Below are 14585 nucleotides of genomic sequence, written 5' to 3' on the forward strand. Positions count from 1 at the left end.
ACCCCTTGGAGCCCCAGGTGGCGTCCCTGGGGACAGCTCTGGGGACCCTCTAGTCCCAACCCGCTCTCCTGTTTCCAGGTAGAGCCCCTGGAAAACCACATTTAAATCCCGGGGTCGTTAGTTTTCTCAGATGAACCAGAAACCATTTTACTACCAGGAAGTACGAGCTGACCGCAGCCAGGCCGTCCAGCGGGGCCAGGACCAGCCCCTGGACCCGGTGCTTCTGGTTCTGCGCTCAGGCTCCTTTGCTAGGGCTGCACCTGGCGTGCTCTGCTGACGGCCACTGGAGACACGGCGTGTGTGGGGCCTGTGGGGGGCTCGGGGGTCGGGCGGGTCCCAGGCCCCTCTCTTGGCGAGTGGCCCCACCAGGCCTCCTGGTACCCTGGTCCTCTGTGCCCCGCCTGCTCCCCTGACCCTCCATGAGTCCCTGTGGAGCCCTGCGGAGGGGACACCCGCGCCGCGTCCTCTCCAGACTGGCCGCCCGCTGCGCCCCCCCTGCCAGCCTGGCTCAGCCTCCTGCTTTGGCTACTTCACTGCAACAGACTCCACTGGCCTCCCTGCCCCTGGCCCCCGTCCCCCGGCCAAGTCATCACCCTCAGCCACCAAAGCGACCCTCCTAACCCATAGGTCCAACCCTGGTGTCCCTTGCTGATGGCCCTGCAGGGTCTCTCACTGGGCCCTCCAAGGGCCTCTTGCTGCTTCCTGCTCCTGTGGGCACAGGCTGCAGCCCCAGGGCCCAGGGCAGGGCAGGGACTCCCTAGAGGTGACAGGGGCCCTGGAAGCCGCTCTTGGGGAGTGACCTGGCTTCTGTCCCTTTGGCCTCCTTAACCTGGGAAGCTCAGATGTCCCTCCCGCCTGCTCGGGGTCTCCTGGAACGGCCTCCCTCTCTGCCCTGCCCAGGGCCTTAGACCCCTCTTTCTGGGCTACTCCAAGAGGCAGGGACCTTGTCTCCATCACGGTGTGACCCGGGGTCTTGGGGCGTGTAGAAGGTGCTCAGTCAACAGGGAGTGAGAAGTGGGGACAGGACAAGGCACACGGGAGGAAGGCAGGGCGAGGTCAGGGGGCTTCAGGAAGCCAGGGCCAGAGCAGGAGGAGGGTGCCCCGCCCTCAGATGTCACTCACAGGTGAGCTCCGCCCACTTGGCCCCAGGGTTGTTGATGCCTCTGAGAGTGAAGCCTCTCAGCCCCTCGTAGAGCAGCTCCCGGTACCGGATGCGGAAGCCCAGGAGGATGCCATTGACCTTGTCCTCAGCCGGGGGCTGCGGGGAAGGGGGTAAGACATGAGTGGGGCCCGGGTCGCTGCTCACCCCACGCCGTCCTCTCCCCCATCATGCCTCCTGCAGCCCAGAGGGAGGGCTGTGCCTCAACATGAAGAAATCAAATTAACATGGCGCATCTTTAATTCGCAAAGCGTTTCCAACGAGGCGGCTGAGTCACCCAGCATTCCCTGTAAGGCAGGGAAAGGCCAGAACCACCATGCAGTTCCCTCCAACAGGGAAGGAAACCAAGGCTCAGAGACGTTAAGGCACTTGCTCATGATCACACAGCCCTGGAAGTACAACTCTGGACGTCCTAGCCGTTCCTTGGCCAGGAAGCCCTTCCACGGCTCTCCCCAGGCCTGCTGAGCCCTCCTGACTACCTGGCCAGCACTTTCTGCCAGCGGAGCCCTCTCCCTGCTCCTCGGCACAGGGGAGGGTGAGTGCCCATGTGTGCTGCCCCATCCCCCTCCATCATTTTCTCCTTTGCTCTCTGCTCCTGTCCAAGCTGAGTTGGAGAAGAAGCTTCCAGAGAAGATGGGAGCTACTTTTTTATGACACCTCTTTTACAAAACCTGCTGAAATGGTTCAGCCTTTTATTGGCTCCTTAATGGCTTTCCTGGCTGCTGCCAGCACCTCTCTGCCCCCTTCGCCACGTTGGCCCCAATCTGCTCTGGCCCCTCCTGTCCCTTGCTCCTGGGTGTACTAGGGCATTCCCACTGAAGGACGTGTCCCCTCTGCGGGCCCGTGCCTCAGCCACACACGGGCACAACCTGGTGCCCGCCCCTCTGGTCCTGAGAGGCAGCCACCTTGGGGTCTGCGGGTGACCTGCTGAGCTGGCTGGCCTGCAGAGGGCGCAGGAGGGTCCTGACGGGCAGGATACCCCCAGGCCGTCTGGTCTGCGAGGTTTGCCCAGAATCCTCCCCAGGCCTGGCAGGACAGCGGTGCCCTCTAAAGAGCAGGCAGCCGGAGGGCAACGGAGGAGGGGCGCTTCCTCCACGGGCACAGTGGGCTCCTGCTCCCGTGGAAGGGAACCCTGCACTGGCTGCTGAGTCCGGGGACCTGAGGGATCCTGGGAGTCCCAAGGACTTTTCTGCCCAAGGATTTAGAAGACACGGGTTTATAAACCTGACCCTGCCACTCACAAGCTGTGTGACCTGGGGCCCTGTGTGTCCCCTCCTGCATCCCCGCCACCAGTACGGGGTGCTGGCACTGCCTGGTGTCTCTGGAGAGTGGAGCAGGTGTGTGGGGTGTGCAGAGTGTCCTGTGACCGGCACAGCCTGCTGGGGTCTGCCTTTTCCGTGTGCTCTGGGGGACAGAACCCGGGGCCCCAGGTGCCCTGGAGGGTCTTGGCTTTCCGTTCCCAGGGCGAAGCGCGTCTGAGTCCCCCTGGGAGCCCCCCGCTGCTGCCCCTACCTGCCATCGGATGAGCACGGAGGTGGTGGTGTGGGGTGTCACCGAGAGGATGGTGGGCGCTTCCTCGGGGGCTGTGGAGAGACGGACAGGTGGCTCTGGGGGCTGGAGCCTCAGCCCTAGGGAGCCGTGGGGCCCAGACTCCACCGACAGTGGACTGAGTCACCGCCGTGTGCCCACCGACCCAACCTCCGCAGAACGAAGGGCCAGTGCAGAGGGAGAGAGGGACCCAGCCCAGACCAACGGTCCCGAGCCTTCCACGCTGCCCGAGAGCCACAGGCCTCCTGGGCTGCCCCTGCCGCCTCCTCAGGAGCTGGCGAGACATCTGAAGGATGCATGTGAATGTCCGGCTGGGTCTGGGACCTGAGCCCCTGGCAAAGGCCCCTCCGGCCCTCACCACCTGGGGGTTCGGCCCGGGAGGTGGAAGGGCCCAGCAGCCCATGGCCTGTCCACCCCCCAGAAGGGGCCCCTAAGTGCCAGGAAGCAGCCGAGGGGCAACAGCAAGAGACCCAAGTTGGGGAGGAGGCACTGACCGGCCTGCAGGGTGGTCAGTGATTCCGACTCCTGGCTGAATTCGCTGTCCCCAATGTCATTGGTGGCCTTCACTCGGAACTTGTAGGATGTGAAGGGCTTGAGCCTGTGGGGGGTGGAGGGCTGGGGTTCAGTGATGGAGGACCCCCGAAGACCCTGTCCAGCCACAGTCCCACTGATCTATCTCTGCTCAGGGAAGCGGGGCAGACCCCCCAGACAGATGGGGACACTGAGGCTCAGAAAGGACCTCTGTTACAGAGGGGTCAAGTTGGACCAAGACCCCGGCCATGCCTCACGGGGGCCCTTTAGCTGCAATGATAAGCCACGGGTCCCCAGGCCCAGCTCGGGGGCCCAGGCAGTCACAAGGCCACCCAGACCTCCCTCCGGGTGACGGCCCTTCCTGTCCTGAGCCCGGAGCTGAGGAGAGCGGGGCTCTCCAGGGAGAGCCAGAGTGGCCTCTGGAGGTCCATTTCCTCTCCCAGCAAGTGAATGTGTTCCTGATGGAGGGTGGACAGGAGGAGAGGCAAGGTGGGAGGAGACAGGCAGCCACCAGGAATTCCCCAGAGCCAGAGTCGGGAGGGAAGCCGGCCCTGGCAGAGTCGCCCGGAGGGCTGCAGGCTCCTCCTCCTGAAGGGGGGACTCCAGGCTCCAGAAGTACCAAAGAGGTGGCCCCGACGGGGGACAGTGGCCCTGCTGGGGGGACCCGCTCACCTGTCCACGGTGAAGCTGGAGGCGTTGTGGCTCACGGAGGCCGAGTGCAGCGCCCACCTGCCGCCGGGCAGCTCGCGGGTCTGGATGGTGTAGTAGCGCACAGGGGACAGCCCGTCGCTGCCCGGCTCCCAGGACAGCAGCACGCTGCGCGCCTTCACGTCCTCCTGCTGCACGGTGGGCTTGCTGGGGGGCTGCGGGCGGTCTGGGAGGCGGCGGAGGGGCAGGGCAGATGAGCAGTGCTACCCCGTTTCCATGCGCCCAGACCCTGCAGGGTCCCCACCCTGTAGCCAGCACCTCTGCCTCTGGTCAGGCACCTGCCAGGCTGCCGGAGTCCCAGGAGGGTGTCTCTGGGCCAGACCCGTGTCCTTCGTTCCTTTTCCTGGAACCCAGGGCCCTTGACCACCAAGCCACACCACAGTCCCCCCTTTATATATAGAGACAGGGTCTCAATCAATTGCTTAGGGCCTCCCTAAATTGCCCAGGCTGGCCTTGAACTGTCGATCCTCCTGCCTCAGCCTCCGAGTGCTGGGATGGCAGGTGTGCCACACCCACCTGGCTGGAGCTCACTCGCCATTCCAGGCCAGGACCTGGCTGCCCCCCACCCAGGCCTCCCCGGCCCCCCTGGGCGGTCGGTCACCTCTCTTCTCGGTGGTCACCACCAAGGCCTCGGCGGCCTCTCCCCAGCCTTTGCGGGTCTGGGCGGTGAGGCGAAACAGGTAGACGGACTCTGGCTTGAGGCCGGTGGCTGTGTACTGGCGGGCGCTGGGGGCCAGCACATCCACGGTGGCGGTGTTGGCGGTGGTGGCGTTGAGCCGGTGCGTGATCTGGTAGGCTGTGGGCCAGGGGGAGAGGGCGACCCTGGAGGCAGGTCCTTCCCTCCTCAGCCTCAGCAGTGTCTGCTCTTGGGCGCTGGGCGGGGCCCTGTCTGCCTGGAGCCCTGGGGTCACTTACAAACCTCAGTGGCCCTGGGGGAGTGTGGACTGGGGGTGTGAACAGTGCCTGGGCTCCTACGTCAGCCCCGAGAGGAGGCCGAGCCTGCTGGGAAGCGGCCGAGCTGGATTCCAGCCTGGGTCTCTGGGCTAAGGGCATGCGGCCCTGCTGTCTTGTGAGGCGTGGGGTTCCCCAAAGTGCACCCTCCGTCTGTGGGTGTGCACGTGTGAGTTTCTGTTTCACTTTTAATTTCTTAGAAACTGGGTCTCACTACGTTGCCAGCCGGCCTGGAGCCCCTGGACTCAGGACATCCTCCTGCTCAGCTCCCAGTGGCTGGGACCCCAGAAGCCTGTGGGCCACCAGGCCTGGCAAGCCACCCCTGTGAAGGTGAGGGTGCAGAGGCCACAGGGGAGTGGACTTGCTCAGCCCTGCCTTCAGCTCTGGGAGTGTGTGTCCAGGGAACCTGGAGCGGGAAGTGGGCCTCTGGTCTGCGGCCTCCCTCCCGGGTGCAGGCCCAGCTGTGAGCATGGCTGGGCTGGACCGGCCAGTGGATCCCATGGCCCCCCCAGGGAACAGCCGTGGAGGTTTACGAGGTGCTCAGAGGCTGAGGACTGGCGTTTGGAGGCATGGCCCCGGCCAGTGTCCTTGGGGTCTGAACTTGATCTTGTCCTGCAGCAGATCATGCAACAGGCAGGAACTTGCAGCCGGGGAAGCGAGACTCGGGTCCCACTCTCAAGGGCCGCGGACACTTGTGGCCCCTGCTCCCCTCTCGCCATCACTAAACGTGCCTCCCCCTCCTTCCTGCAGACGGGGCTCCGGAGGGGCCGGGCTTACCCAGGATGATGCCGTTGGGGGCGGCGGGGGGCTGCCAGATCAGCCGCACTGACGTGGTCCTCACCTCCGGGAACAGGATGCCCATGGGTGGTCCTGGGACTGGAGGGGACACAGGGGAAGAGGCTGACAGGCTCTGCTCAGCCTCAAGCATGTCCAGCTGCAGCAGAGTAGACCGGCGGGTGGAGGGGGACCAGGGTCACTCCGTGCGGCTCAGTGAGCGCTATGGACAGCTGCTCGGGCTAGTACCCGGTCAGGGACCAGTGACACAAAATGAGCTCGGGGAGGCTTCTGTCCTCAAGATGGGTGTATAGAAGGTGGAGTGAGGGTCCTGCCCTCCCAGCAGGTGATTCTGGCTGCACCCAGCGCTCCAGCTTGGTCTGTGCACACCCTTAGAACCTGGCAGACGGGCCCTGGCCTGGGGCTGGTCTTCATCTTTAGATTTTATTGACTTATGTTTTGCAGTGCTTGGGGCGGAACCAGGGCCTTGCTTGTACTAGGTAAGCGCCGGCGCTGAGCTGCGTGCCAGCTGGTCTGGGTTAGAAGCCCCTGCTCTGACTTCCGTCCACTATGGGGGGTGGCTGGAGGGCTATGGTAAGCAAGCAGCACCCTGAGCCTGCACATCTGTCTCTCTAGATCTCGGTCTGGAATTCAGACCACCCCAAGCATGCATCCAAGATCCTCAGAGCCACCCCCTGAGGGCAGACTGTACCCTCGAACCCAGGCATGGCCCAGGACAGCTCTTCTGGGGGGTATGGATAGAGACTGAGGGGTGTGGTGGGAAGAAGGTGGGTGGGGGTGTGTGGGGGTGATGCTCCCTCCCAGCACAGGACGCCAAGAGGTCCCAGGTTTCCAAGCCTGAAGCTGGCCCTCCAGGTCACTGTACCCATGGACTTGTCCAGGCAGGAGGACAGGGTAGAGTTAACTCCACCGTCCATTAGCTTGATTTATGACTTCAGAGGACCCACACCTGGTGCTGGCTTCCTCCCACACTCCTGTCTGCATTTGGGCATTTTTGTGGTGGGCAGGGCGTGAGGATGGGCGAGCGAGAGGGAGGGGCCAGGACCCGTGGGTCCGCCTGGCCCCAGGGCTTTGCTGGAGGGACGAGTGCTAGGACTGGCTCCTGTGACTTTGTTGGAAAGAGAACCAGGAGTCTCCTGCCCTGGAAAACCCAAGACTCTCCCTTTCACAGACGCCACTCAAGCAAACCTGCCCCGGGCTAGACAGAGATCAAACAGGTGCACAGTCCCCAATCCTACACTGGCCTGGAGAGAGACCAACAGACAGGACCAGCTCTCCGCCCATCCTCACGCCGTCCTTTCTTCCTTAGGGACACGCAGGCTGTGATCAGTGTCCCCTTGCAGAGACTTGGTAGCCCCTAGTGACCGTTCCCCACAGGAGGAGCCTGAGGCCATGGCTCCCGTGGGCAGAGCGGGATCCCGGGGTGAGGCCGGACGGGCAGAGGAAGGTGGCCCCAGCCGGCGTTCCCCACTCGCTGGGACTTGGACTCACCATCGTCCAGCGTCCGCTCCAGGATGGGGGGGTGGCTGGGGCTGCCGTCCCCGATGCGCGTGAAGGCCAGCACCTGCACCTCGTACAGCACGTACTTGCCCAGGCCCGTGAGCTGGGCGCTGCGGGACGCGTTGCCCTCCACCAGCCAGGACCGGGGCTGGGAGTCCGAGTCCTTCTCCTTGTACATCACCTGCCAGGGCCCGGCACAGGGAGGACCTCAGGAGGGGCTCGCGCCCAGGAGCAGGCCGTGTGGGGACGGAGCAGGCCGACTGGGGCACCTTGCGTGACCCAGGGGGCCCAGGGGGCCCAGGGTGACGGCAAAGCTGTGCACCCAGAGGGCCGGGACCCGGGGCTTGCGCGGCTGTAAAGCTGGACGGCCCCTGAGGAGCCTCGGGTGGGCACACGGGCTGGGAGGGAGTGTGGCCTCCTCAGGCTCACGGGAGGAGGGACACGCGGGACAAGGAGTCTGCCAGGTCCCAGGTCAGGCTGGAGCAGCTGCGGTTTGGGGTTGCTTCGTTCCCGAGGGCCCAGGCATGGGTGCTGAGTCCCCGCCTGACGGGACCTTCGAGGGGTGTGCCCTGACCTCAGGCAGGACTGACGTAGTTCTCATGTGACCCCTTGGGAGCTCCACAGGAGACTGTCACAGAGGCCCGAGCCTGGCCTTGCTCAGCTCTCCCAAGTTTCCTGTACCCAGAGGTGACTAAGACGTGATCACCTTTCCAGCAAACTCCTGCTGGGGCCAGCTGAGACACCTATGTGACATAGCTGAGAGGGCCCTCACCAGAGCAGAGCCTCTGCAGACACCATGTCCTTGAGCCTCCCCAGCTGCGAGCTAAACAAACCTCTTTATAAGCGAACCTGTCCCGGGTGGGGTGCTTTGTTACAGTAACGAAAACCTGACGAATACAGACAGAGCTGAGCGAGGCTGGGCCCCCTAGCGTGGCCTCTTGGAAGAAGGGGCACAGCCCTAAGGACCTGGCCCTGTTTCCCCACCCCTAAGGGCGGGGGACTCCTGGCTGACCGGAAGCCAGGCAGACCCCATATCCACTCTAGAAGGCAGAGGCCTTGGGGGTGCAGGGGCAGGACACCTTGGATGGAGAGGCTGGTGCCCAGTGCAGGGACCCCCCCCCTCTGGTCCTGAGACTCACCTTGTAGCCCAGCACCAGCCCATTGCGGTCTGCCTCGGGGACCTCGTTCCAGCGAACCAGCATGCTGCTGGAGGTGGTGGCCAGCGCGGACACGTTGGTGGGGCCAGAGGACGGGACTGAGGGAGGGAGGGAGCGGAGAGCGAGAACTGAGCGGGGTCCCTCTGCAGTGGAGGGAGGGGAGCAGGCCGGGGGCGGAGGAGCTGCTCCAGTGGCCAGCTCCCTCGGAGGACAACCCGGCGGTCACTCTGCTCTGAGGTCTTTGGTTTGGGCCTGTCCAGATGCTGTTCTGGTTTCTGATTTGCCTCCCTCATTGTCCTCTGTTCTGACTGACCTCAGTGAGCTTGTGCCGGGAGGAGGGACGGGGGACAGGGACCAGGAGGCCCCAGATGCTCCTGGTCATGTAAAGGGCCAGGAGAAAGCCCCCGGTGGTGACCTGCGTGGACACGAGGGCTCCCTGAGGCTGGGGCTCCTGTTCTATGGGTCACCCCTGGGCAGGCCCCAAAGGAGCTGCTGGTTCTGTTTCTGGAATGTTCTGAGGGTGACCCTTCCCTGGACTCCATCTCGGGCTCTTTCCAGCACCGCAGGGCGTCAGGGCTAACGCTGAGGGTGGCCAGGGGCAGTTTGCCCCTGCAATGGGGAAGGTCTGCCCGGCACTGGGCAGAGGGACGCTGCTCAGGCTGCTCAAGGACGGTCCCCGCCTGCTGGCCCTTGGACAGCCTGAGGGCAGAGGGACAGTGACGGGAGGGGGTACCTGACTCCCGGGTCCTGCCCACCACCGTCTGGCTCCAGGGCCCGCTCCCGATGGCGTTGAAGGCCTGGACCTGGACGCGGTACTCGGTCCACTCCTCCAGGTCCTCGAGGGTGTACTCCCGCTCCACGCGGTCCGGCACCACGTGGCTCAGCGTCTTGCCATGGCCGTCAGACCGGCCGTACTTGATCTTGTAGCCCACGGACTCGGGGTTCCCGTTGTATTCCATCTCTGGGAGAGGCTGTGGCGAGGGGGGGCAGAGCACCGTGAGGCCCAGACACTGGGCAGGGAGAACTGCCCGGCACCCCGGGGCCTGGCCTCGTCCTGGCCTGCAGGATGACCTGGCCCACCGTCCCGGCTGCCAGTGTCCCCCAGAGGTGCTGCCCTGGCCCGGCTGGGGGTGCACATGGTGTCTCCATCTCCTCCCCTATCCCCTCCAGGCTCCCAGGAGGAGCAGGGCCATCTCCACTTCGCATGTGACTAACTTACGCCCCTGCCCAGGGACTTGGTCCTGTTTAGGAGACTGAGTGCCTTTGGCTCTGGTTGTCTCGCTTGCCTAACTCACCTGGCCTCAGCTTATGCTGCCCTGGGAGGAGCGGACACACAGCGAGGACATTCCCTGGACATTCCCTCTCATTTCCAGGAAGTCCTGCTATCCAGCACACCTCAGTCTCTCCTGATGCATATTTAGCTTCCTGCTAGTTCAAGTCTCACCAAAGAGAAAAGGGAGATTCTGTCCTCAGGCATTAGCACCAGGCCAGAGGGGTCGTGGTCGCTGGCTCAGGGTTGTTTGGTGAACCTGGCCAGTGCTGATGAGCAGAGGAGGTGGGTGCCTGTGGCCTGCAGCTGAGAGCTGATCTTCACTGCCTTGTATTGGACAGAGTGGAGCTGGGCCACCTGTGGTCCCCTCCTCTTGGTCAGCCTCCCCAGGGCCTCCCAAGGATGCGTGGTCCACAGCTCACCACCCTGGAAGCCACTTAGTCCAGCTCCTCCCTGGCCCTGTCTCAGTGGCTGACACACACCCCCACCCTCTGCAGACACTTAGTGAAGTGGACCAGAGACCACTGGAACTGAACCGAGGGGTCGGGGAGCCCGAGGTGGGGTGTAGCCCCACCTGCTGCAGAAAGTGACGGGTGTGCACCGCCAAGTGGGTCTGAGAGGCGCCGGCCACAGGGCAGAGCCACGGCTCCCCACCCTCCCGTGACCTTTCAGTATCTGGAAACCTCCAAGTGAGGCTCAGGAGGTGGAAGTGGGGGGCCAGCGGGGGTGGGGAGGGAGGCCACTGGCTGACCCCACAGTCTTCTCTGGTGCTAGTACTGCTAATGCCTACCCAGGTGACAGCCATAGGCACTATCTGTCAGGCTGTGACCCAGGGTGACGGGCAGCCATGCCCTGTGCTCCCTGCCACCACCGTGCAGCAGGTCCGTGCAAGCTGTGTTTTGCACAGTGAGTTGAAGACCTTCGTGGGGACGAGGCGGGGTGGTCAGTGGGCCCAGCAGAGGCAGGCACCCTCATGAGCTCCTCCCGTGCAGGGCTCTGGCTCCCTAAGCAGCCCAGGAGGCGGGGTTGCCCCCCACCTTGGTCTAAGAATTCTCCTTTCTCCCCAGGCCTCTGGGGGCTGGCTGCACAGAGGAGGCTGCGGAGTGACTGTCTCTAGCGTTCCCTGGACCTGGAGGCAGAGGGCTCGGTGGCCGGGGATGTGGATGGGAGGTAGACTCCCTAGGTGGGACCCAGCTCTGCTGTGAAGTAGGGGGTGCGGGAGGGTGTGAGGGTGCTGGGCAGGTGGGGAACCTCGCTCTGCCCCAGTAGGGGGTGTGGGGGTGTGTGAGGGTGCTGGGCAACCTGGCTCTACCCCAGTAGGGGGTGTGGAGGGTGTGAGGGTGCTGGGCAGGTGGGCAACCTGGCTCTGCCCCAGTAGGGGGTGCAGGAGGGTGTGAGGGTGCTGGGCAGGTGGGGAACCTGGCTCTACCCCAGTAGGGGGTGTGGAGGGTGTGAGGGTGCTGGGCAGCTGGGGAACCTCGCTCTGCCCCAGTAGGGGGTGTGGGGGGTGTGAGGGTGCTGGGCAGCTGGGGAACCTCGCTCTGCCCCAGTAGGGGGTGCAGGAGGGTGTGAGGGTGCTGGGCAGGTGGGCAACCTCGCTCTGCCCCAGTAGGGGGTGTGGGAGGGTGTGAGGGTGCTGGGCAGGTGGGCAACCTCGCTCTGCCCCAGTAGGGGGTGTGGGAGGGTGTGAGGGTGCTGGGCAGCTGGGGAACCTCACTCTGCCCCAGTAGGGGGTGTGGAGGGTGTGAGGGTGCTGGGCAGGTGGGCAACCTCGCTCTGCCCCAGTAGGGGGTATGGGAGGGTGTGAGGGTGCTGGGCAGCTGGGGAACCTCGCTCTGCCCCAGTAGGGGGTGCGGGAGGGTGTGAGGGTGCTGGGCAGGTGGGCAACCTCGCTCTGCCCCAGTAGGGGGTGTGGGGGTGTGTGAGGGTGCTGGGCAGGTGGGCAACCTCGCTCTGCCCCAGAAGGGGGTGTGGGGGTGTGTGAGGGTGCTGGGCAGCTGGGGAACCTCGCTCTACCCCAGTAGGGGGTGTGGGGGGTGTGAGGGTGCTGGGCAGGTGGGGAACCTCGCTCTGCCCCAGTAGGGGGTGTGGGGGTGTGTGAGGGTGCTGGGCAGCTGGGGAACCTCGCTCTACCCCAGTAGGGGGTGTGGGGGGTGTGAGGGTGCTGGGCAGGTGGGCAACCTCGCTCTGCCCCAGTAGGGGGTGCAGGAGGGTGTGAGGGTGCTGGGCAGCTGGGGAACCTCACTCTGCCCCAGTAGGGGGTGTGGAGGGTGTGAGGGTGCTGGGCAGCTGGGCAACCTCGCTCTGCCCCATAGGGGGTGCGGGAGGGTGTGAGGGTGCTGGGCAGCTGGGCAACCTCGCTCTGCCCCAGTAGGGGGTGTGGGTGTGTGTGAGGGTGCTAGGCAGCTGGGCAACCTCGCTCTGCCCAAGTAGGGGGTGTGGGAGGGTGTGAGGGTGCTGGGCAGGTGGGGAACCTCGCTCTGCCCCAGTAGGGGGTATGGGAGGGTGTGAGGGTGCTGGGCAGCTGGGGAACCTAGCTCTGCCCCAGTAGGGGGTGTGGGAGGGTGTGAGGGTGCTGGGCAGGTGGGCAACCTCGCTCTGCCCCAGTAGGGGGTGTGGGAGGGTGTGAGGGTGCTGGGCAGCTGGGCAACCTCGCTCTGCCCCAGTAGGGGGTGTGGGTGTGTGTGAGGGTGCTGGGCAGCTGGGCAACCTCGCTCTGCCCCAGTAGGGGGTATGGGAGGGTGTGAGGGTGCTGGGCAGGTGGGCAACCTCGCTCTGCCCCAGTAGGGGGTGTGGGGGGTGTGAGGGTGCTGGGCAGGTGGGCAACCTCGCTCTGCCCCAGTAGGGGGTGTGGGGGGTGTGAGGGTGCTGGGCAGCTGGGGAACCTCGCTCTGCCCCAGTAGGGGGTATGGGGGGTTGTGAGGGTGCTGGGCAGCTGGGCAACCTCGCTCTGCCCCAGTAGGGGGTGTGGGGTGTGTGAGGGTGCTGGGCAGCTGGGGAACCTCGCTCTGCCCCAGTAGGGGGTGTGGGTGTGTGTGAGGGTGCTGGGCAGCTGGGCAACCTCGCTCTGCCCCAGTAGGGGGTGTGGAGGGTGTGAGGGTGCTGGGCAGGTGGGCAACCTCGCTCTGCCCCAGTAGGGGGTGTGGAGGGTGTGAGGGTGCTGGGCAGGTGGGCAACCTCGCTCTGCCCCAGTAGGGGGTGTGGGGGTGTGTGAGGGTGCTGGGCAGGTGGGGAACCTCGCTCTACCCCAGTAGGGGGTGTGGAGGGTGTGAGGGTGCTGGGCAGGTGGGCAACCTCGCTCTGCCCCAGTAGGGGGTGCAGGAGGGTGTGAGGGTGCTGGGCAAGTGGGCAACCTCGCTCTGCCCCAGTAGGGGGTGTGGGAGGGTGTGAGGGTGCTGGGCAGGTGGGCAACCTCGCTCTGCCCCAGTAGGGGGTGTGGGAGGGTGTGAGGGTGCTGGGCAGGTGGGCAACCTCGCTCTGCCCCAGTAGGGGGTGCGGGAGGGTGTGAGGGTGCTGGGCAGGTGGGCAACCTCGCTCTGCCCCAATAGGGGGTGTGGAGGGTGTGAGGGTGCTGGGCAGCTGGGGAACCTCGCTCTGCCCCAGTAGGGGGTGTGGAGGGTGTGAGGGTGCTGGGCAGGTGGGCAACCTCGCTCTGCCCCAGTAGGGGGTGCGGGAGGGTGTGAGGGTGCTGGGCAGCTGGGGAACCTCGCTCTGCCCCAGTAGGGGGTGTGGAGGGTGTGAGGGTGCTGGGCAGCTGGGCAACCTCGCTCTGCCCCAGTAGGGGGTGTGGGGGGTGTGAGGGTGCTGGGCAGCTGGGGAACCTCGCTCTGCCCCAGTAGGGGGTGTGGGAGGGTGTGAGGGTGCTGGGCAGCTGGGCAACCTCGCTCTGCCCCAGTAGGGGGTGTGGGTGTGTGTGAGGGTGCTGGGCAGCTGGGGAACCTCGCTCTGCCCCAGTAGGGGGTGTGGGAGGGTGTGAGGGTGCTGGGCAGGTGGGCAACCTCGCTCTGCCCCAGTAGGGGGTGCGGGAGGGTGTGAGGGTGCTGGGCAGGTGGGCAACCTCGCTCTGCCCCAGTAGGGGGTGTGGGGGGTGTGAGGGTGCTGGGCAGCTGGGGAACCTCGCTCTGCCCCAGTAGGGGGTGCAGGAGGGTGTGAGGGTGCTGGGCAGGTGGGCAACCTCGCTCTGCCCCAGTAGGGGGTGTGGGGGGTGTGAGGGTGCTGGGCAGGTGGGCAACCTCGCTCTACCCCAGTAGGGGGTGCAGGAGGGTGTGAGGGTGCTGGGCAGGTGGGCAACCTCGCTCTGCCCCAGTAGGGGGTGCAGGAGGGTGTGAGGGTGCTGGGCAGGTGGGCAACCTCGCTCTGCCCCAGTAGGGGGTGTGGGGGGTGTGAGGGTGCTGGGCAGGTGGGCAACCTCGCTCTGCCCCAGTAGGGGGTGTGGAGGGTGTGAGGGTGCTGGGCAGGTGGGCAACCTCGCTCTGCCCCAGTAGGGGGTGTGGGAGGGTGTGAGGGTGCTGGGCAGGTGGGCAACCTCGCTCTGCCCCAGTAGGGGGTGTGGAGGGTGTGAGGGTGCTGGGCAGGTGGGCAACCTCGCTCTGCCCCAGTGGGGGGTGCAGGAGGGTGTGAGGGTGCTGGGCAGGTGGGCAACCTCGCTCTGCCCCAGTAGGGGGTGCAGGAGGGTGTGAGGGTGCTGGGCAGGTGGGCAACCTCGCTCTGCCCCAGTAGGGGGTGCAGGAGGGTGTGAGGGTGCTGGGCAGCTGGGGAACCTCGCTCTGCCCCAGTAGGGGGTGCAGGAGGGTGTGAGGGTGCTGGGCAGGTGGGCAACCTGGCTCTGCCCCAGTAGGGGGTGTGGGAGGGTGTGAGGGTGCTGGGCAGGTGGGCAACCTCGCTCTGCCCCAGTAGGGGGTGCAGGAGGGTGTGAGGGTGCTGGGCAGGTGGGCAACCTCGCTCTGCCCCAGTAGGGGGTGCAGGA

The 14585-nt window shown here is 65.5% G+C and overlaps 1 protein-coding gene across 1 annotated transcript in view; it reads right to left on the reverse strand.

Moving 5' to 3' along the window:
* Positions 1-14585, reverse strand: part of Sdk2 (sidekick cell adhesion molecule 2) — a 144996-nt gene that overhangs the window by 36805 nt on the left and 93606 nt on the right. Inside the window, exons 25-33 of the mRNA XM_077801289.1 lie at positions 9083-9320; positions 8332-8447; positions 7184-7373; positions 5675-5773; positions 4548-4742; positions 3911-4112; positions 3202-3305; positions 2672-2742; positions 1123-1258 (exon numbers count right to left, since the gene is read on the reverse strand). Coding sequence (XP_077657415.1) covers positions 1123-1258; positions 2672-2742; positions 3202-3305; positions 3911-4112; positions 4548-4742; positions 5675-5773; positions 7184-7373; positions 8332-8447; positions 9083-9320 — 1351 coding nt within the window. The remainder of the gene's footprint in view (positions 1-1122; positions 1259-2671; positions 2743-3201; positions 3306-3910; positions 4113-4547; positions 4743-5674; positions 5774-7183; positions 7374-8331; positions 8448-9082; positions 9321-14585) is intronic.

Source organism: Urocitellus parryii, chromosome 7 (assembly GCF_045843805.1).
Source record: "Urocitellus parryii isolate mUroPar1 chromosome 7, mUroPar1.hap1, whole genome shotgun sequence".
In the NCBI taxonomy this organism is placed as follows: domain Eukaryota; kingdom Metazoa; phylum Chordata; class Mammalia; order Rodentia; family Sciuridae; genus Urocitellus; species Urocitellus parryii.